Raw genomic sequence first — 22844 nt, 5'->3', positions numbered from 1 at the left:
CTCTTCTACCTCGTTTTCTGCTTTGCTCTAAAGAACCCCTTCTTCAATTATCAAAGGATTTTATAAAGAATGTTGTTTGTCACTGAACAAACATGACTAGCACGTTTGGTTTAGGTGAACTCTACATCTGTTAGCCCATATTTCCATACACAGAGAGCTACCCTAAGAGCTGGCACAGCCTTTACCAAGCCTCATGAACAAACAGTATTTGTTCTAATGAAAGACAATAAATTAATAGAAATCTGTGATCACAGTCTGTTCTTCTCATTGCCACCAACGTCCCAGCAGTTTATTACCACTGAGGACAATGAATGACACTGTTCCTGAACATAGATATTTCGCTCTGGTTTAAGCAACTAGTAGCTGCTTTGAAGCAGTACCTCTTGAAATTTGTATATGGTCCCACAATAAAAATATGTTTTAGATTTGACCGGGCTCACATACGCATATAGCTAAAGTTCCTTGAGATGATATCTACCCTTACTGTATTCAACACTAGTATCTCTAGTAATCCTCCCACCCCCACTTCCTTCTTTTCTTTCTGAATATCAGCTGCGACCAGCTACACTGATTTCAGGATCTCTTAAAGGGTCAGAACGCACAGTAGACAACCACTGCTTTAAAGCCCAGTTATTGCTGGCCAAGGCTGCTGACTCAGGGCAGCATGGCATCTGGGTGTGGATTTGCCCCATACCTCTGCCCTTTGCTTCCCCTCCAACCTCTGCCACCCCCCAAATACCATCTTCTGTACTCCCTGCTCTTCATTCTACTTTTCCCCTTTTCATCCAACTCATCGTTGCCATGACAACTTCCGCAGAGCGCATCTACCCAAATGCAGTGGCATAACACAAGCATTTCCTTTGACTCACATTCAGGAATTTAGAAAGAGCACAGAAGGGTGGACAGTTTCTGCTTTAGAACATCGAGGTCAGGTGGATTCATGGCTCTAAAGGCCATCCACTCCCATGGCACATGCCATTTCCTCGTGACGGAATCAGGGGAGTTCAACTTCCTATATGGACCCCAAGACCAAGGAGTTCAGCTCACCAGGCAAGAAATGTGTTGCCTCAGAAGTAAGGAGGCCCTTTTTGCAGTCATCTACTGATTACATTAGGTCACAAATCCATCCAATTCTGGGGGAGGTAAATTGGACCCCACCTCATGATGGCAGAGCAGCAAGTTCTAGAAGAACATGGGACAGGAGGTGGTGTCATAGTCATGTTCCAAACATTTCTTCCGAACCTCACTCCTCATTCCCACGCAGCGAACCAACAGTCTACCATGGAGGTAGACCCCCATGGGCGTTAACTGGCACTTCAAATTCAAACATAATCCAGCCTAGCTGACCACTGTCCTCTTCCTTTGTGTTCCCTACCTCAGTACTACTGGGGGAAAAACAAAACAAAACAAAACAAAACAAAACAAAAAAACCATGTGTTGTGTTTTAGACAAACATGCCAGAAGCGACTTCCCACAAAATGTAAGCAGATGGAAGAAGAGAACTCAATGCAGCAAGGACGTTCCATGCAGTCTAAGGAATTCTGTCCCACAGGGAACACAGGAAGATTTTATAGTCAGTCTCTGGGATAAGAGGGACAAGGAGCCATCGTTCTTGGAACAAAGAGTTAATGGCTCATGCTGACAGTTGTTACTGAGCAGTTTCAGTGCTTAGGTGTATTTTCACACACCCCACAGTGTCCCTCCCTCTCCCATCCCTGACAGCATGAAGCACCCCTGGAAAGGATTCTCCTTGTCCAGGTTCTACATCACCATCTTTCCTTTCACATGAGTTACAAAACCTTCGTGTGACTAGACAGGCAGCATGAGAGCTTAGAGCAGCAGTTCTCAAAGTGTGTTCCATAGACCCTTAGCCTTTAAGAAAGTACCACTTGCCAAGTACTGATATGGTACAAAGAATATCCACAGTTATCTGAAAAGGCTATTCAAATGCTCTCTCCTAATCTTTCCAAGCATACATCTGTGTGAGGTCAAATTATCTTTCAGCAAAATGATGTAGCTCAACAGATTAACTGAAGAAGCAAATATAGGAGTCAGATTTTTTTTTCTATTAAGCTAACCACCAGTGAGTTTTGCGAAAACTTCTATTGCCATTCATCTCCCTTTTTGTGGTGTAGAAAATATACTTATTTTTCATAAAAAATATTATTTATGTGAACACCTATTGGATTAGGCTTACTATTATTATTTTAAATGAATTATCGTTAGTAAATGAGGTTATGATTTTAAGTGTATTATGAATATTGATTTTTTAAAATAGTGTCAGTTTTTTTTTTTTTAAGATTTTATTTATTTGACAGAGATCACAAGTAGGCAGAGAGGCAGGCAGAGAGAAAGGAAAGGAAGCAGGCTCCCTGCTAAGCAGAGAGCCCGATGAGGGGCTCGATCCCAGGTCCCTGGGATCATGACCTGAGCCAAAGGCAGAGGCTTTAACCCACTGAGCCACCCAGGCACCCCAATCAGTTTTAATTTCCAGTATGATCAAAATTGATGGATATACTCCACATAAACCAAAGCCCTCTGGGGTCATCAATAATTTTTAAGACCCTAAGTTGGTCTAATAACCAAGAAATTTAAGAACCACTGGTTTAGAGGCTGAATTCATAGACCTGATTGCTGAAGCTTAACTTCATTGACTATCCTATCCCATTTAGTAGCTGGTATTTGACTAACTTCAGTAAGGTATTTTAAAACAATGTTTATGCCTCAGTTTCCTCGTCTCCTGAGAGAAGTAATTACTCCTCCCTCACAAAGTAGGTGTAATGAAGACACAGAGCTTACAATGGCACTTGGCCAACAGGAAGTCCCCCATACAGGAAAGTCATTATTATTATCCCCCAAAGGCCATCAAATTGGCCTCAGCAACCTCTCCCTGATGTGTTCCCTCTCAGACCCTGCACTAGTTCCGGTCTCTGGTTTCTTCTCTAGTTTAGGTCAACATTCACGTCGACTCCAACCACTAAATCGAAAGACAATTCCTGGTCTTGTTTCCTAAGCCACAGGTCAGTTCATGGCTGTACCTCATTAGAAACTAAAGCCGTTATGTGCTATGGTTGAGTGCGTGAAGTGTGTGAACCTGGCGATTCACAGACCTGTACCCCTGGGGCTAACAATACATTATATGTTTATAAAAAAATTTAAAAATTAAAAAAAAAAAGAAAGAAATTAAAGCCATCTCTCAGCAAGCAAGGTCAGAATCCCTGAACCTGCCGCCCAGTTTGCCATCCTAACTCTGGAGCCGGGTGTTCATAGAATGTACCTTGAATGACACTTGTTCTGTAGAGACTGTTTCATGCGAGTGCTAAACAAACAGATGCTGTCGTCGGGAAGCTGGGAAAACTAACTGGTTACCCTGATTTCTTCCTTTCTGAAGTAATTTCCCCAAACTGTTTCCTAAACTTACCATGCTTCCTGGTTTTTGTTCTTTCTATTCCCATGGCATCTCCCAACACTCGATGCACATACCCTCCCCTCTGCAAAGCCTCCTAATTTCTCAAATCAAAGTTAATTATCCCCCTTTTTTGTTCCTCTGCTTTTATCGAACTAAAATTTCTGCCTTCTGCTTTGTTTCAGTTAGTTGTTGGTATGTGTTCTTTCGCTAAATTGTGAAGTTGTGTGGGGGAAGGGGTAGGAAGGGACAGACATGGATTCAGGTCACTATTTAACAAGAACCCCACGGGTGCCTGGGTGGTTCAGTGGGTTAAGCCTTTGCCTTCAGCTCAGGTCATGATCTCAGGATCCTGGGACCGAGCCCCATAACGGGCTCTCTGCTCAGTGGGGAGCCTGCTTCCCCCCATCTCTCTGCCTGCCTCTCTGCCTACTTGTGATCTTCCTCTCTCTGCCAGATAAGTAAATAAAATCCTTTTTAAAAAATAAAAAATTAAAAAAATAACAAGAACCCCAACAGCAAAGGCACAAGAAAAACTAACATTCTGTTTTCACTCAAGATTTAATTCAAAGTTGCTCAAGATTACTCCCTCCTTACAACTGAATGAGATATCAAGTTCTAAAACAATGAGCTATTGGTCTGCCTTATCAACTGAAAAAAGCAGTAAAATTAAAACATTTGACAGGTGTCATAAAGGAATCCATCAGAACATTTCAGACCAAAAGCAAACACAGAAACTACATGTCCCTTCAATGATTATATTAGGGTTCTCCAGAGAAACACCCCAATAGTATGGATGGATATATAACATACTTAGTTATTCTATATATAATTTATGTATTTATATTTACATGTAATTTATGTATAAATTTATTATAAGGAGTTGGCTCGCATGATTATGGAAGCTTAGAAGTCCTGCGATCTGCCATTTGCAGGTTGGAGATGCAAGAAAGCCAATGGTGTAAATTCCAATCTGTGTCTGAAGGTCTGAGAACCAGGGACCCAATGGTGTAAGTCCCAGTCCAAGGGAAAGAGAAGGCAAATGTCTCAGACAGGCAGACAGAAAGAAAAGAGTTCAACCTCCCTCCACCTTTTTGTTCTATCCCGTCCCTCCATGGACCAGATGATGCCCGCCCACAATGAACTTAAGTTCATTCAACCATAAATATTTACTTAATTTGACTACGTGTCAAGGAGATAAGGAAGATACAAAGATAAGTCAGAAAAAGTGTTTAGTCTCAAGAAGCTCCTAGCCTAGAGAAGAAGGAAAAGAAAAGGACAAATTATAATGAAGAAAGTGCTTATGGTACAGAAATCTACAAACACTATTGGAACAAAAATAAAAAATTAACCTGCCTGGAGGAATCCAGGAAAGCAGCACAGAACAGGTCATTATCTGATTTAGGTTCTGAAGGGCCACCAGGAATTCACAAGGAGAAAAGAAAGGGTATGCCAAAGAAGAGGAAAGGAGATGTACTCCCAGAGGCTCAGACACACGCGGCCGGTATTTTGAGTTTGAATCTTCATCACCTTCTCTACCCATCTTTGATAATGACTTTGACAATGACAAATAATGACTCTGTGAAATAGATCCATGTCTGAATCGAAGTTAAAGCTCTGAAATGGGGTGATTATGCTGCATTAACAGGGTCAGTCCTAAATGCAATCCCAAGTATCTTTATAAGAGGGAGGCAGAGGGAAATTTGACACAGGTAGAAGAGGAGAAGGCATTGTGATTCTGGCAGTTTTGGGGGGATGTGCCCATAAGCCAAGGAATGTTAGAAACTACCAGAAGCTGAAAGAAGTAAGGAATGGATTTCCTCCAGAGTTCCAGAGAAAGTATAGCCCTGCTAACACCATGACTTCAGTTTAGTGTTATTGATTTTGGACACGTAACTTCAGAAATCATGAAAGCATAAATTTCTGTTATTGTAAGTCACCACATCTGTGGAAATTTGTTACAGCAGCAATAAGAGACTAATTCAGATGTTGCCTGCTATCTGTCTCGAGTATCACTTCCTGACATCCAGGGAGGACTCTGGAATAATCTCACTATTTTCATCTCTACCCTATCTCCTGTAACTACCCTGGGTGGCATCACTCCCCAGGTAGATAATCCACCCAACACCTCAACCTTACCACCTCACCTGTTAAGCTCTTTGACTCTAATGAGCCACCATTCCTCCAGTTCATACCTACACAGACATGCTCACCAGTAAAAACTCCAACATCCTGTCTTCTGACTACCAATTCCTATTCTCAAAGCTCTCTCCATTTCCAAACTTGACAAAAACTCCTATGCCTTAACCCCTCCATTTGCCCACCATGTATAGGCCTCTCCAGTTCCTTTCCCTTCCCCAGAGGCATCGCTGGGACAACCTTTACAACAGAACCCACAGGTGAATTTGCCAAGAAGCTCTGAGAACAGCAGGCCTCTCACTTGCCAGGGATCTGGCAAAAGGGAAGCTGAGTTGAACCTACATTTAGTTTGGATTCAGTGGGGTTTATTACACGGTTCATGGTCTATTTCAGTGCAGAGGAATGGCTTCAGGAAATCCACTTAATGCCCACTCTGCATCTTTAATCTGAACTGTAACAGAAGGCAGGGGGGCAGAAGTTTCACATAACTCTCAATTGTCCTGGGGCAGAGAGCACTGGCAATATAGTCATCATGCCAGAGTCAGAGTCCAGAGTCTAGAAAGTTCTCCCCATCGCCAAGCATGGAAAACTATAAATGGGGGAATTCAGTTCCCACTAACACACAGTGAAAAGAGCCATGAAACAGAAGCTCTCTTCTGCCAGGAATCTACTCGGTAACACAGTGTATGCAATCACAAATGCGCCACCCATTTTCTGTTTCTCTTTTGAGAATCATGCAAAATCAACTTTATCAGAATTCCCGTGTTTGTAGCTCTCAAAAATATTTTCAAATCATATCAAAAGCTGTAAACAGAAGGGATAAATGGGCTTTTAGAGTTCTGATAATCCAATTAATGAAAAGCACTAATATTTACATTTCTTGTTGATTTGGCCCAAAGTATTAGTATCAGTGAGGAAAATGTGAATTTCCTACCATGCCACTAAAGATCAGTGACAACACCCAAATCATTCAAAGTACACTAGATATTGGTCACTGCACAAGTAATCTTGAAAAGCCCTGCAAGTTTACAGCGTGTATGTAAAAACACTTTGATGGAGATGTTCTCCAAATCAGAAAACAAAGCTAAAAATTTACATTAGCTATAAAAGAAGTTCTCCTAAACTTCCAATAGAAAATTAATTTTGATACACCATGTTATTCTCTCTACAGAAATGCTACTGCCAAATTACTGTCAGATGAAGAAGAGATCAAAAGCACTCAGCCAAACCTGGGGTGGGGAGAGGGGGGGCGATAAATTAAAGGCATGCCAGGGAGTTAACAGAATATTACTTAATGGATTTTTTGAATGTTTATAGTATTTGTTAGCTCTTTAAAATTGTAAATTGTTGTGCTTTGTATTGTCATTTAAAGTGTTACTTTTGTTTTCAATTTTGTTTTCTTTTTTCCTTAAAAAGAACCCACAAAGCTGAATAGCTTCAAGCCTTCCAAATGCAGCTCTCCCCTTGACAGAACACTTCTCTTCCTCAGTCCCTTGCCTTTGGGTTTTAACCTCTAACCCTGGACTGACCCCACCTAATAAGTGTAGAAGGAATGATAAAATCAGAAAATCATTCTTCATGGCTCCCCCTGAAACAACCAGTTCAAACAAGGGCCGTCACTGGCAAAGAAGTGATGTAGAGCAGTGATGTGGAGAGTCGTGAGGAAAGTTGTAGGATGGTTTTCTTTGAATTAACGTTCTGTTGGAATATCATTTTATTTATTGGTTCAGTCTGCACATGCTGGCCTCAGGGAGCACACACAGTACTGGGGAGACAGAATGCAGAGGACAGACCACCGTGGGGTCGGCACGTCGGGGGCAGAGGGAACGTGGAGCTGTGGAGGAGGACACGCACGGGCCGGGCAAACGGGGTGCCTCTCCGGGCAGACACAGGGCAGTGGGGGTGGGGGGGGGCGGTTGGTGTAAGGAAGCTGGGAGCTGGGGGCAGCCGCCAGGGCTGTGCCTGCTGGGGCTGGGGCCAGGCGGGCAGGGGTGCCCTTGTCTGCCCTGCTGAGGAGTTTGCTCTGGACCCTGCCTGCAGCGAGGAGCCTGCCCTGCCTTGGCCTTTTATTCTCAAGACCGCCAGTCCATTCCTCAGAACTTTCCGCAAGTAAATGTTTATGTTTACGTATTTGTGTGTATATAAGCGCACACATGCACATATAAATGTATAATTTATAAATAGATTTGAGTATCTAGTGTGGCCTCCTGTGTTGGAACAATATAAAGGCAGGAAGTTCTGACTGGGGGTGGGGACCGATGCGGCTGTGCCCTAGGCTTGACTACACGAGTGGCAAAAAAAAAAAAAAAAAAGGCAGCAGGTTATTAACAAGCTAACTGCATGATGTCCAATTACCACTCCCAGATTGTTTTTCAAGTGCAAAGGGATAGATGTAGCCTTACAATGGACACTATCCTAATGGATTAAACTTAGAATTCCTAACAGAGGCACAATCCGGCATTATGTCCTTCCTGTCATGATGTAATATGGTTATTATGTACCCTGATGGTATCACCCCATGAAGTATTCTCGCCAACAACCCAGTTTAATCTGGATGTACCTAACCTTTGTACCTAACTTCCAGTTTACACAAATGCGGGGGCTAAAGGAAGGAGCTAAGTAACCCTACAAGTAAACAAGAAATCGAGAAGTTGGAACATTCTACAAAACCTGGTCTCTTCACAACTTTTCCATGAGTTATTTCTCAATGTCATAGGAAAATAAAAAGGTAGGAGGACTGACTTTAAAAGGGAACAAAAAAATACAATGAAATGCATGAACTTTAACCATATTTTAGTCCTCTTATGTCTCTACCCACCCCCCCAAAAAAGCACAACAGTTACAAAAGTTACTAGATACTCAAATCTATTTATAAATTTGGAAAATGGGGAATTTTAAATTTAAACTTATTACTAAACAACAATGGGGAATTCCCATTAATTTTCTTCAATACGACAACAGTAATGTGTTTATATAAAGCAATGTGTTTTTAGGAGATACATGCTAGAAGTTTTTAGGGGTGAAGTTACTCTGATGTGTGCAACTTACTTTCAAATGGTCCAGCAGCTTCTCTTTACTTTGAAAATTTTTACAATTAAAAAAACTGGAATAAGTAAAAAAGGTATTATATCTATTTTTCTCTCATTTGGTCAATCTAACCAAGAAGTTTTTCGTAGAGTCAGAGTAATTCCTCTCATCAAATATTAGCAGTGAAGCAGTATCAAAGCCTAGGGGCTAATGTTTTCAGAACTGTTGTATTATACAAAAGAATCTCTTAGGGTCCAAATGCAGTCATGGCCCGCTTAATTTTGTGTTTATGAGTAGCCCAAGGGAATTTTTAAACTGCTAACTGCCATTCTGGGTGGAAAAGTCAAGCAGGATCAAGGGGCAGGGGAGAGACAGAACTGAAGCAAACAGTTTGACTTATTTTATTGATTTTAGGAAGAAAAAGAAATAAGATTCATTTCAGGGATACTACACACTTCCAGGGATTCATCTCATAATAAAAATGATGAGAGAAGTACTTTGTAATTTATAAACGCCCTCATATAGATTACCTCTTGGACTCCTCAAAGCTGACTTAGGAAACAGAGAAAGCAAGTAACATTCCCGATAGACAGAGGAGGAAATTGAGGCTCAGAGAAGCTGCAGGATTCCCCGGAGGTCCCACGGCTACCATGTCGGCCCAGATCTTTCACACATGACCACTGTCCTCGAGTGCAGTCACTGTGGGGCTATCTCACAGTGTGCAATGTTCATTTCCCTGAGCTTCAGTTTGGGACTAAAGAGCCTTGGGCTCATCTAAGAAACTGCAGAGGTTAGAAGTAACACTTGGCATCAGACCCCCTTTCTTCCATCTACAGGAGGGGGAGGGGGTGGAAGGGATCAAGAACCCAGTCACTAGGAGGCAGCCTCCTGATGGGCCCTGCACACTTCCCTGCTGGGCTGTCTCTGGGCCAGGGACAGGTCTTCAGACATAGTCCCTAAGCAGGGTCCCAGGACAAGCCAGGGAATGGAAGGACCATGTAAGGCACAGCAATCACTGAAAACAAGGGACAAACAAGTACTGTGAAAAGCAAAAGCACCAACAGATGAGTGTGATTACTTCACTCCCCTGGTCAAGTCCAACCCCTCACGGTGCCTAATGGCTGGCTGTTTGGAGTGGCTTCCCTCCATAAGACGCTGTAACTGGGGGAAATTACTAATTCCGTGGCTTTCCTAAAACACAGAGGTCCACCAAATGTTTGCTTGGCAGGTTTTTTTTTTCTCCCCAGAGGGCAGCTCATTAAGTCTGACAATAAAGCCGGCTTTGTTCTAAAGATTTACAGTGTTTTCCCAGTGCAAATTCTAATTGACAACCACCAGGAGAATAACAATGCAGAGCAAAGAGAGCTCTGGTTTCTTCCATTCTTCCAAAATCCATCTCAAAGAAGCACTCCTCCTCGCTTCTTAGTTTCCTGGACCAGTGTTTAGCTTGGTCTTTATTTAGACACAGGCAGAAGCAGATGCTTGGGAATCAGAAGTTTATCATTCAAAGTAGTCAAATCTTAAAACACCAAAAGATTCATTCTCTCAAACTTCAAAGATAGGAAATTTCATGTAATTCCCAGGCTCAGGATATCAGGTCCCTCCATGCAGAATAAGCATATTACATAAAAATGCAACCATGCCTTTTCCATGGAAGGGGGGGACCCTAAAAAAAAAAAAAATAAAGTGCACGATGAGTGAGAGTCTTCAGAAATGGTTGCGTGAGAATATTAAAGGCATGGCTATTCAAACGGACTCATCGCGGAATAAAAGTTCAAGTGTCCAGGGAGGGAGTGATTTCAATATGAATGCTGGTTGCGGTCACAAACAGGAGTCCCCTCTACACAGAGAAGCAAGTCACATCAAGCAAGTCAGGGAACTGTGAGTGACAAGGTATAGAGAGGCCTGTTCAGAGAAGGGACAGACATTACTGGACCCTTTTTCAAAGAAAACTTTGAAGATTTTGTTAGGCTTTCTTCGGGGAACTGTCACAAGGTAACAATACAGTTGCAAATGAGTGGTGTTCAGTGGTCACATCACTGCCTTTTGCAGACCAGCTGCCAATGGCTGTCCATGATGGGAAATTAGCATTAGAGAAGGGCCCCTCTCTCTCTCTCTCTCTCTCTCTCTCTCTGTTACTGGGCTAAGGCATGGAGGAGGGAGAAAATTCTCAAATAAAGTACAACACCCAACACAGCCACAGGAACCCAAAGCAAAATAAAACTGCTGTCTGAAAGGAAAAAATGGCCAAAACTTTTAAAAATTTAAAGGAAAAATAAACAAAGCACCCTCATTACTTCTTCCTAAATTTCCTCCTTCTCCAAAGAGTATCTATCCAGGTCCCTACAGTAAAAATAAACAAAAACCATGTGCTTCCAGTAGCCTGTACAGACTAAGGGAAGCAACACTGGTGGGAGGCGGGAGAACAGCACAGTTCACCCTCCTCTTTCTAATCAAACGCAGAGAAAGGAATCAAAGTGGGAAAGCACCCCAGCCAGGAGGACAGGCCAGGAGTCAGGAGGTCCGCACCCTTACTATGCTAGCGTCTACCAAGAAGTGTTTTGAAAAGTACCTTGACCACCAACTCTTCTTGTCCTCATCTGAAAAGGAAAGGATTCATCTAGATCAGTGGCTCCCCCACTGTATTCCTTGGAGCCCTGGGGTTGCCTCTAAGATAACTACAGCAAGATGGGCATAAAACGAAGGGAATGGGGCCCAAGCTTGCTCTCAACCGTAAATGGTTCATCATGGATCCATTTTACATATTGAGATTGTGAGTCAAGCCTTCTGTTTAAAGAGTTCTATCACCAAGACACCTCACAACTGAGATGGCTTAAAAGTACCAGACCAACATGTCTTGTAATCTTTTATCTCTATGATTATGTGGTTTCTACGTGCCTCTCTGCATTACTATTATTAGAATTCAGGAATAGACAATCTCATGGATACGGATCCTCCAATCTGTGTATCAGGTTCTCTTGTTCCTACTTAAAGGGTGAGGGCACTGAAGTTCAGACAAGGCAAAGTGACCCAAATACTAGGGCTCGGCAGTTGACAGGATTCAAACTCAGAAACGTCTGACATTCAAACGAGTAGGCTCAGTGCCGTCCTTAAAGAATAAACTTTGCTGTAACAAAACAAAACAAAACAAAACAAAAACTGGTTACCTCATTATTATTACAAGTTTTTCTCCCTGGAACATCAGGTTCTTCATTTGTCTTCTCTGGGAGTAAACACTTACCCTGGCGAGATGAAATGAATAGCCAGAAGTTCTGCCCAACAAGCCAATCTGTTGGGTACAGGAAAGCCCAAAATGTTGGCAAAACCTCCAGGGCAATAATGGTTGTTAAGAACTTTCAAAGCAAACAAAACTCCTAAAAGAGAGTAAAGAGCACACAAATATCAACAATCCAAATATGGCAATAATCCACGTTTACAAAGAAAACTAACTGAAAATGAAAATGATTATTTGACTATATCCCACTTCTTGTTTTGGAACACCCTTTTCTTTACAAGTTAACCCAACTTTTGGTAGAAAGACAATGTTCAAGGTAATCGTTCTTTTGATGTTTCTTAACGCGTAAGTTTATACTGACTTTCAGTATGCTGGAAAATAGACAACACGTAAAATGGGAATAAAGTACCAAAAATGGTACTAAATGCCACTGAACTCTTCATGTCAGAATCATTAATTTTATGCTATGTGATTTTTAACTCCATAAAAAAAAATAGCAGTATTTTTTTTTAAATATTTTGAAAATGTGGTTTTTCTAACCTCTTTGGAAAGACATGTTGAGGGTAGGGCATGTTTCCTTTCTTCTCCCACAACTGGCACTATGAGGATGTATCTTAAAGGGAAGAGGGCCAGATGGCAGGGAAAGTAGAGGGAAGAGTTAGATTTCCTTCTGTTACAGCACTATTTCCCACCCTCTTCTTCACATTCTAATTCTTAGAACACCTCATTTTGGCCCAGATGGCCATTTCCATCCTCTGAGATATAGGGAGAGTGACCATCATGGTTTCTGAAATATAGTGAACATGCCATCGTAAGGTGTGATACATGGATTTAAGAGTTTATTGAGAGGCAAACTTATGGTTTTAGAAAATTTCTTATCACAGATACACTACTGGGTCTTTCCACCATGAAGGAGCCAGTGTGTATTTCTAGAACTACATCTCCTACAAACTACCTTGGAGCAGACCCTGATGGCAAACTGTCCAAGAGTGAATGATGCAGCATTAAAACAGAATAGCATGATCTTCTCTCCCCTGCTCCAATCATCCTTCTCTCCAAAACCCAAGCTCCAGCAATCCTTAGCCACTCAGAATTCAGTTCCTCACCAAAGAGGGACACTCACTTCCTAAAATGTCAACAGTGATACCTCCCTTACTATCTTCATGCATGCTCCCTTAGCGATTTGTCTGCCTTACCTGAGAAACCCACAGCACAGTTCCTTCTGAAGTCAGGTTCATCCAAAAATTCTGCAAGAGCAAATTCCAAGAACAGGTACAGCACTCCAGTGAGCAAGGAGAATGTGACGATGACATAGGCAAACCATCGACTGCCTAGTCTTCTTTCCAGATGTATTCCTTTCCAAAGCATGGATGCCATGTTGAAATACAAATGCCAGTCGTCTGCGTGGTGAAGAGGAGAAAGCAGTAAGCGCTGCCAGTCTTTTTGCTGGTAACACTTCTCCACGCTAAGGCAGGACTCAAACAGCGGTTTCAGAGGATTCAAGAAGAACCAGATGTTGAGAACCAAAGTTGCGAGGGTGACGGGTGGAATATTGCTGATCCCAACATGAAAGATTTGAGAGAGGAGCAGAATAAGTCCAGCGTTAATTCCCCTTGATCTCCGCTGCATAGTTAGATATCAAACCAGTGCTGAGAAAACGCGGTCAGGTTTTAGGAATTGGGAAAGATATATAGGCAGCCAAACCTGAAACATAAAACGCACATGAAAATCGGTCAATTAAGACTTAATACACCGATAAGGCATGCTCACTTAAAGATGAGCTTACATTGTATATATCCCACATCCCATCTGAGAGAAACATTCTTTTTTTCAGTGTCTTCCAGAGTAACATCAGGATGCTGTCCTTCCTCATTTTACATTCTAAAATAGAAATTTTCTCCCAAATCCCAACGGACCAGTTAATGGATACGTATGCTTTCTCTGACAAATACACCATGAAAAAAAAGAGTTGTCTTCTTATAAACAAATTTGTAACCTTGTAAAAAACCTAGAAAGACAGTGTGTAAATATTTAATAATGATTTCTACTCAGAATGCTGAACAGGATTCTCTACCACCTTAATTTTTTTAAGGAAATATTTAATTTTTATATAGTTAATACATTCCGCCCCAAAGTTGTTTTGTTGTTGTTGTTGTTGTTTTAAGATTTTCTCTTTTATTTGACAGACAGAGATCACAGGTAGGCAGAGAGGTGGGCAGAGAGAGAGGGGGAAGCAGGCTCCCCACTGAGCAGAAAGCCAGATGCAGGGCTTGATCCCAAGAATGACCTGAGTTTGAAGGCAGAGGCTTAACCCATTGAGCCACCCAGGAGCCCTTCCCCAAAGGTTTTAAACTTCCATAGGCAGATTTTAAAATGCAAGGATTTATTATCTTCTACTCCATAATGCCAGTTACCAACTGCTAGGCTGCTTTATCATAACAAAAATTTCTGCATCCATTCATTCAAGATTTTTTTATTTGACAGAGAGAAAGCAAAGCAGGAGAAGGAGCAGGCAGAGGCAGAGGGAGAAGCAGGCTCTCCACCGAACCAAGAACCCGATGGAGGGCTCCATCCCAGGACTCCGGGATCATAACCTGGGCCAAAGGTAGATGCTCAACCTACTGAGCCACCCAGGTGCCCCAAATTTCTGCTTTTAAAAGTCACTTGCTATGTGCCGAATCCTAGATTGAAACACAGTCACCGTGTTTAAGGAACGTATTTCCTGCTAAGAAGTAAGCTAACCATTGCCACACTATGTTCTGAATGCAGTGACAGCAGAAGACCACATCTGAGATACATGGGTCGGCCTGAGGTGTGTTAGTCTGTACTGTGGTCTTACAGAATAAAATAGAGTTAGTAACAAGAAAGATTGCAAAGTTCAGCAGTATTTCTCCACCCTGCGCCCCCTCGCCGCTCCCCCCTGCCCCAAACCTGGGCTGTCCTTATGACTTGCTCCAGCTGACAGTATGCAGACAAAAGGACACTAGTTCTCAGTGTGGGCCTTGAGATGACCGACAGCCTTCTGCTCTTTCTGGAAATGCTCTCAAGCAACCAAGTGGACACATCTGGGCTAGTCTACTAGATGAGGAAAGACACAAACTCCAGTCACCCTGATAGCCCTGGCCACTAGCCAGCTCGTGCCCCTGACCAGCAGCTGACCACAGTCACAAAAGTGAGTCTAGCAGAGCCCAGCCTAATTTGCTGAGCCACAGAACAGTGAGCTAAATAAATCAGACTGTAGCTTCGCCAAGAGTTAGAGTGGTATGTTATGCAGCAATCACTAACCAGTACAGATGGTATTTGCTTTGGTGAGGGCATTGGTTATCCTTATGGGAAGAAGCTAGCAAAGAGAGACAAACTAAAGATGCAAAAGATACACAGAAAGTATCAAGTCCTTAGAGAGAACAACCTTGTCTGTTGTAATAGGAAGGAAGAAGAAAAATGTCAATTGCAGATATAGGTCCAGAGGCAGATTAGGGCCAGGATGCTGGAAGAAGTTCTCATCTAGTGGTTTTTATCTATGGAGCTTCCTAGGCTCTCAACCAAATACACAACTTACTCTGATCAAAGATTCTCATTCAGACAGGACACTGGAAGGTACGTGAGCTTTGGGGCAAAAATGGGTACAGTTCTACTTAGAAGCTCTGAGACCTAGGGCAAATGACTTAAACTCTCTGAACTTCACTTTTTTCGCTTTAAAATAGAGATGATAATACCTCCTTTCCAGGATTATTATAACACATCTGGAACGAAGCAGATGCTAAATATACAGTGGCTACATTTTTCAATATTCTAAGGTAATCTAACCTGTGCAGAAAAAGCTTTATGCAAATGGTAGCATCCTAACAAGGCTCAAATGTACTCCCCCCCTCCTCTTCCCATATACATTCTAAGAAAAGACCAAGAAAAAAGTTACACATTGGGACGCCTGGGTGGCTCAGTTGGTTAAGCAGCTGCCTTCGGCTCAGGTCATGATCCCAGCATCCTGGGATCGAGTCCCACATCGGGCTCCTTGCTCGGCGGGGAGCCTGCTTCTCCCTCTGTCTCTGCCTGCCATTCTGTCTGCCTGTGCTCGCTTTCTCTCCCTCTCTCTCTCTGACAAATAAATAAAATCTTAAAAAAAAAAAAAGAATTTTAAAAAGTTACACATTAATGTGTACATGTGTGTTTGTGTACACCCGTTATTAGCAAAATCCAAGTTTTTTTTTTTTTTATTGCTATGAGCTTATTATTATAGCTCTGTAGCATTCTCAGGAATTAGAGAACTTAACAAAATTTCAACTGAAGAGCTCCTGGGCTATTGTAGAGAAACAGTCTATATTTTCCACATTGACATTCAAGTCTATTTTCAAATCTCCAATCACTGTGATTTTTTTGCAACATTCCCTAAATGATTTTATTATTTTTTAAAGATTTTATTTATTTATTTGAGAGAGAGATCACAAGTAGGCAGAGAGGCAGACAAAGGGAGAGGAGGAAGCAGTCTCCCCGCTGAGCAGAAAGCCCGATGCGGGGCTCAATCCCAGTACCCTAAGATCATGACCTGAGCCGAAGGCAGAGGCTTTAACCCACTGAGCCACCCAAGCACCCCATTCCTAAATAATTTTAGTATAAAACCTCAATACCTATAATAGGAGCAATGGAAAAATCCGGCCTTGATTTTTAAGTAATCAGCTTACAAGAAATCACAAAATGAACCCTTTGATCTCAGTACAAATAGTGTCCTATGACGCTAGGCTATTCACAGCACAAAATCAAAACTGGGTCTTTGCTTAAGAAAAATCCCCCCCACCCCAATGGGAATCATTAGTGATGAGCAGTATAAAAAAAAAGATAGAACTTCCGGAATATTATTTCACACTACATCCAGGCTCGTTTTGCATTTGCTTGACTTCTGCCCAAATCCAATGGTCCCTTTCCCTGAGCATCCCTCTCGCCATGACCTCTACTGGGGCCTTCCTGGGATCCTGTGCTCTCCTGTGATGTCATCCCCCCTTCCTCTGCTTTTCCTTTTGCCTCTATTCTTGCTCTCTTTGGCACACATTCATGGAATTCCACTCCTGTGGTCTCTAGAATGCATTTGTCATTTGGATTCCCAAATTTCCATTTTGTACCCTTAATTTCTCAGTAGGTTCCAGAGGCATAATCTTATAGAAAGAATACCTCCTGTCTGTTCTCTTGGTTTTTGAAAACTAAGTTACCCCTTCCCTCTCACAAAATGTCTACTTAGCCATTCTTAGGGCACTCCTCTATTTAATAAATATAAAGTGCCAAGCACATGCCGGTCTCTGTGCCTAGCTGCAGAGACATCACAAAGAACAAAACCCTTAAAATTACAGCCCCTAAACAACACATTTCTATTTGTTGGGGGAAAAAATATTGGCTGTAGCAAATCAAAGGATGAATAAAATGATGTGGTTCATGTTCACAACAAATGTAAACTTAATGGGAAGACAGAGAGAACCATAGCCAATGTGAGACGTGCAGAATATATTTGGGGATCCATGTTTATAAATGAAGGCCACTAGAGTACAGTATGGCTAGAACGTAAGTCTGGGATGTTCAGTAGCAAAGATAAATGGGCATACTTCATACCAACTCTATGGCCCTCTTTCCTTCCAAATAAGCTATCAAGTCAGCCTTCAAAAGTGAAGAATGCAGCTTCTAACACGGTAACAGAAAATCCCTATGGTCCATGTGAAGATCAAATCTGTAACTTGACCCCACGGACCTGGCAAGCATAATTCTAAGAATACCAAAGAGAAGAAATCACGGTAAGTGAGCACTGACTTTAAATGAATGTTGTTTCATCCTGCTCATCAAATATATACAAAATTTCAGACTGCTGAGCTGGAAGAGAGACCACAGAGGCATGATCTGTTACAGCAACTCATCCATAAGCTGGAAACCAGTTCAGCCTGTTTGGTTTGGGAAGTGATTTATTTATTCTAAATTGTACCCAGACCATAAAACAGTTACCACGGCCCAAGGAAGAGCAGGCTAGTCCCTGCACTCCCCCAGCTCTGAAACACATCTTTACCTCACGCTCAACCTGCCCCCAAGCTGAGCACTGGACCCATCCCTTCCAATTCTGTGCCTCCGCGTTCAGCCTCTCAGGACACAGAATCTCCCCCTCCCCTGCTATTCAAGTCAGAGATGCTGGAAACATCCTTGACCTGCCCTTTGCCCTCATCGCCCTCCTATCCTCACATCCCATCTACCATAGTTAGTTAATTTGTCCACAGTTTGTGTCCATCTCCTTCTTTCTAGCTCTTGAGCCCTACTTCAATCCAAGGTACTATCATACCTTGCCTACATTATAACAAACTCTCTAACTGGATTCTCTCCCACCAACCATTTTTCCACTACCACCCAAAGTAATCCCTATAAAACTGAAGTTGGATTCCCCTGCAGATAACCTGTGATGGCTTATCATTACAGTTAGAATAAAGCCCAAACTCTTCACCATAACCACACACTTGCAACAACCATTATCCTGTCCACCTCTCTGGTCTCTGCCCCAGTCACGGTGCCCCCACCACAAGGTGCTCCCAACCCAAGAGCTCCCAGATTACAGCAGAAATGGCCAAGGGCAGAATCACCTTGTCTGTTTTGATCACCACTAATTACCTAGAGTCTAGTACAATGACTGGCACATAGTCAGTGCTTACAAGTTATTTGCCCAAGGACTCAAGATGAGTATTTTCTAATATATCCACATTATACAATAAATAAGACTGACTAAAAAGACTACAGTCTGTTCATCTTCTTAGTATTTCTCCTGCAATTGTAGCAACCTTCCCCATAGCACTGTGCATGTTATTCCATTTACGTTTTAGTCTCAGAAAAGCATTTATAACATTTATCTCAACTTTACAGAAATAAACCTCTGATCTATGTAAAGTGTATTAATAGGTTGTTTTGCCGGAACTATTTGATTAGAAAGTGGCATTTTAATTATGTAGTAATACATACTAGACAGCACTATATCAAAGTCGCGACAGAGAGAAATGGAAGACTTCTTGAAATACTCAAAGGGAAAATAGCCATATTTACTTTTAATGAGAAATTAAAAATTAAACGGGTACGTAATAAAAGAAACTAAGTGGCTAGAACAAACAAAAGAAACTGAATTCGTAACTTGGGAAACCAATGTGTCTCAAGGGGGAGAGAAAGGCGTTTTATAAAAAGGGGAAAAATCTAATTACAGTGATTTTCAATTCTACTTACAAAGCATAAAATACTTCATCATTATCATTTACTAGGGTGGTAAATGTCTCAATTTTCAGTTAAAATGTTCTATATCCCCAGTCTGGCATCTGATAGTGACAGTGTTCATCCGTTTACCGGTTGAGGTACATTTGGGTTGTTTCTGCTTCTTGACTCAAATGAATAATGCGGCTAGGAACAGTTGTGTATAATTTTTTTGGTAGGCACACATTCTCAGTTCTCTTAGATATATAACCAGGAGTAGGATTGCTGGGTCATATGGTAACTCTTTGTTTAACTCTTTCAGGAAATGCCAACTGTTTTCCAAATTTCAGCATCCTATTGTACTCCCTGCAGTGGTATAAGAGGATTCCAATGCCTCCACACCCTCAACACTACTTGTCTTGATCATCCTTTTTCATTGTAGCCATCTGAGTGGGTGTGAGGTAGTACTGACTTAGATTTCCCTAGTTACTAATGACACTGAGCAAATGCCTAAATTTTCATTGCTTAAAATGTAATATAAGCACGCATGCTGATAGGTCTGCAAAACCATACAGACAAGCTCGCGCCCTCTCTCTCCTGCTCTCTCTCCAAGAAACAGTTTAACAAGCTCAGGTTGAAAGAAAGCTTCAGAAAAGAAAGATGGAACCACAAAGAAATCATTCTGGTTAGCCTACTAGGATTTTAGCATTGTCATCCCTCTGGATGGGACATGTTAAGAGTGAATGTGAGTGTACCTCACTAACAGGGGCATAAGCTAGGGCCCATTCATTTGACAATAAATACTGTAAAATCATTGTGAAAGTAACAGAGGGTTAGTATGCTTTGCCACTTCAAACAAAGCAAAAATGCTATGGAAATAGCAGATAATGTTAAACAGAAAAGCATCCCCTGCTTCTTAATTTACATGAGCTGGGCAACAAATTAGCACATCATAAATACCATGTTAACTTGGTCAAAACATACACAAAAACACAGTGGGTGTGTGTGTGCGCGCGCGCGTGTGTTTTCCTCTAGGAATGAACTCTCTCTAGGAATGAACTGGACTCAACCATTTCTTCTCACTCCCTAACTCTCTCAGGAAATGCTATCATTCATGGCTTTTCTAATCCAAACACAAGAAATTGTTTTCTCTACTTCTTACTATAAGGCCAATAGATGAGAGTATTTTAGTCTGGCACAAAATAAAATTGTTATTCCAATAAAACTTCTTAGCATACTTTTACTTTTCCTAAAAGATATTATTAGCTTCCTTAGGTCCCCAAAGAACCCAATTACAAAATGTACATTTCCAAAATATTTTTGAAAATAAGAAAATGGTACAGTGTAATATGTATTTGCATTTAGCAAAAAATAAGAATTAACTAAATGCTTGCAAAGTAATTTGTTTCCTCTTTTTAAATATATGAGTTCATTTCAAAAAGCTTACATAGCTTAGAGGCAATATAGGGCTGTTAAATGTAACATATAGTCATATGAATAACATGTAAATTATGCTTTTAAAACTTAATATTTCAATATTAAGTGTAACAGCAAATGGTATAGTTTCACATCGCTACCCCATGTTCAATCTACCAGAATGCATCATCCACCTGAGCTGATTAGTAAATGGGAGGTCCTCGGGGTCCTAGGTGAAATCTCTGTCAGAGTACCATAATTGTTAAATGGCAAGTTGCACATAAATGACAAATTCTTCTAGCCATCTGGATCTGTTAAGTGGCTTCATGAACCACAATAATGTTAAGGTCAAAGAATCAGAGTGGGACTTTGTTTTCCTATTTCATATTAAAGGCAGAGAGATCCGAAGAAATGAAAACACTCAAGCGAATGAAAATTGACTTCATGAATAAAAAATGAAAACAGGAATCAAATTATATTAAGAAGGTAATGGGGATCTAGTCATGAACATTGTGACACTCTCAGTAATTACATCCTACTCACAGAAATATCTACAACTTGGTCTCTTCCAGAAAAAACTGGGAATTGAAAGCACTTTTCCCTTTTGAGGGCTTCTGAGACTTCCTTTCATTCAGTGATTCTCCAACCTCACATGCTTCATCATTAGAACCACATGAGAAATTGTCTTACCTGGCTCAGTATAACCATTAAACTACCTTCCGAATGCCAACTCGCTAAATCGTTGACTTTAAGCTACCAGCCATAGAGTTTTTAAGACACAAGACCTCTTCCTTCCTCTTTTCCCTCATCTACCATCCCTCCCAATGAAAACAAATATAAAATATATCAACCTTAATAAGACGCTGCCCAACTGCTGTTTATAGTAGCCTCCCTTGAGTATGAATATCATTCATGTGGAAGGCAGAATCCTTGCCCTCTGAGGTAGAGAGGATTTAAGACCACTAAAACAATATAAGAAGTAACAAAATGTTTCAGGTAGGTAAGAAATCATTAATAAGGGCATATATTATGTGCCCTTCAGACCTCACCAAAAGTCAGACACTTATCACTGGACACTCTTCCCCCAAGCCACCTATATAATGCCTGGTGAAAATCCAATTTCATCATGTTATCTCCTGCCCCCAATTCATCTTGTTTCTCACGTATGATGGCATTCTCTACAACATCATCGTAAGACTGAAGAGTGTCATAACTAATAGAATGGACTCCGAAGCCGAAGGGCCGCATTCAAATTCTGACTCAACTGCTTTGAACTGTATGACTTGGTCAAAGACTCAGTCAGCCTGTGCCTAAGTTCCCTCATTTATAAAATATATCCTAAATAAAGTAAGACTTGCCTCAAAGTTATTGATGAGTTAATATTTGTCAACCATGCAGGACTATACTTTCAACATAATAAGCCTCTACCAATGTTAGCAGATATTAAAATGTTACCCTCCTCATCTGATCAACTTCAAGCATTTCAGCCTAGGATTCAAAGTTTAAAAAAAAGTTACATACTTCCCCAATAATAACTAATATCTTACACATATATTTATAGTTTTCAAAGTAGTTATGTCTAATTTGTTTCATATAATACTCACAAATGTCTGAACACAAACTTAGTTCCTTGTTACCCACTAGCTGGTCTACCTGGCCCTTGCCAAGAGAATCACCTGACTGTCCCGCTACCCGTGCTGAAGCATCTCTTTAGAGCTACCCATATGAGGAGCAGCTCAGTGGAGCTTCTGCCCTTGAGACTTTGTGGGGATGTTCCAACTTCAGCCCCCGGCTTTCTCTGTCCAAGGTGCTTAGTTAGTGGCCATCTCCAAATGGACAGTCACGTGGGGTGCTCTCACCACCAGAGGTCACCAAAGCAAATTTCACACACATCCCCTAGCTTACATTTTAAGTGTCCCCATTCCAAATACAACGGCCCAATTTAGTAGAAATCATGAGAAATTTTGGTGGGAAACCATGAGACAGAGAAAGAAATTCCATTTTTCTTGAATAGATAAGCCAAGAGGGCAATGCTTATAAACTGGACTATTAGGACTCAAATCCAGCCCCTCCCACCAGATGGTACTGCTTATCTGGTGATCTCTCTCTCTGCTGTGACCCTTGTTGCTACTGCCTATTCCTATGAATAGGAATTCCTATGAAGCTGTCCTAAAAAGTCTGTGTGTCCACAGGCATTTGTTATATGCCTCGAATGTCTACAAGTGGCTAAATAAAAATCTTTGAAAATTCTAGACTGTGATCTAGAGGCAGGCCAGGAAATGGTTCAAAGTTCTGCTTCATAATCAATATTTTTTTAACTTAACTCACTACACGAGGAACTCTGAAAATGCCAGCTACTTTTCTTTCACATAAATGCTTCTCGGAGGGTAAACTCAAGGTTGGGAGGACTTTTTATAAAGTATGAAA

General features: G+C 41.4%; 1 protein-coding gene across 2 annotated transcripts in view; it reads right to left on the bottom strand.

Annotated features, from left to right (window-relative positions):
• RHBDD1 (rhomboid domain containing 1) overlaps positions 1–22844 on the bottom strand; it is a 121887-nt gene that overhangs the window by 82049 nt on the left and 16994 nt on the right. For both annotated transcript variants that reach the window (XM_044241723.1, XM_044241725.1), the window contains exons 2-3: positions 13004–13511; positions 11814–11946 (exon numbers count right to left, since the gene is read on the bottom strand). In XM_044241723.1, coding sequence (XP_044097658.1) covers positions 11814–11946; positions 13004–13436 — 566 coding nt within the window. In that variant the 5' untranslated portion in view covers positions 13437–13511. The remainder of the gene's footprint in view (positions 1–11813; positions 11947–13003; positions 13512–22844) is intronic.

Source organism: Neovison vison, chromosome 3 (assembly GCF_020171115.1).
Source record: "Neovison vison isolate M4711 chromosome 3, ASM_NN_V1, whole genome shotgun sequence".
Classification (NCBI taxonomy): domain Eukaryota; kingdom Metazoa; phylum Chordata; class Mammalia; order Carnivora; family Mustelidae; genus Neogale; species Neogale vison.
The sequence above is the reverse complement of the archived record's forward strand: the minus strand, read 5'-3'. Positions and strand labels throughout refer to the sequence as shown.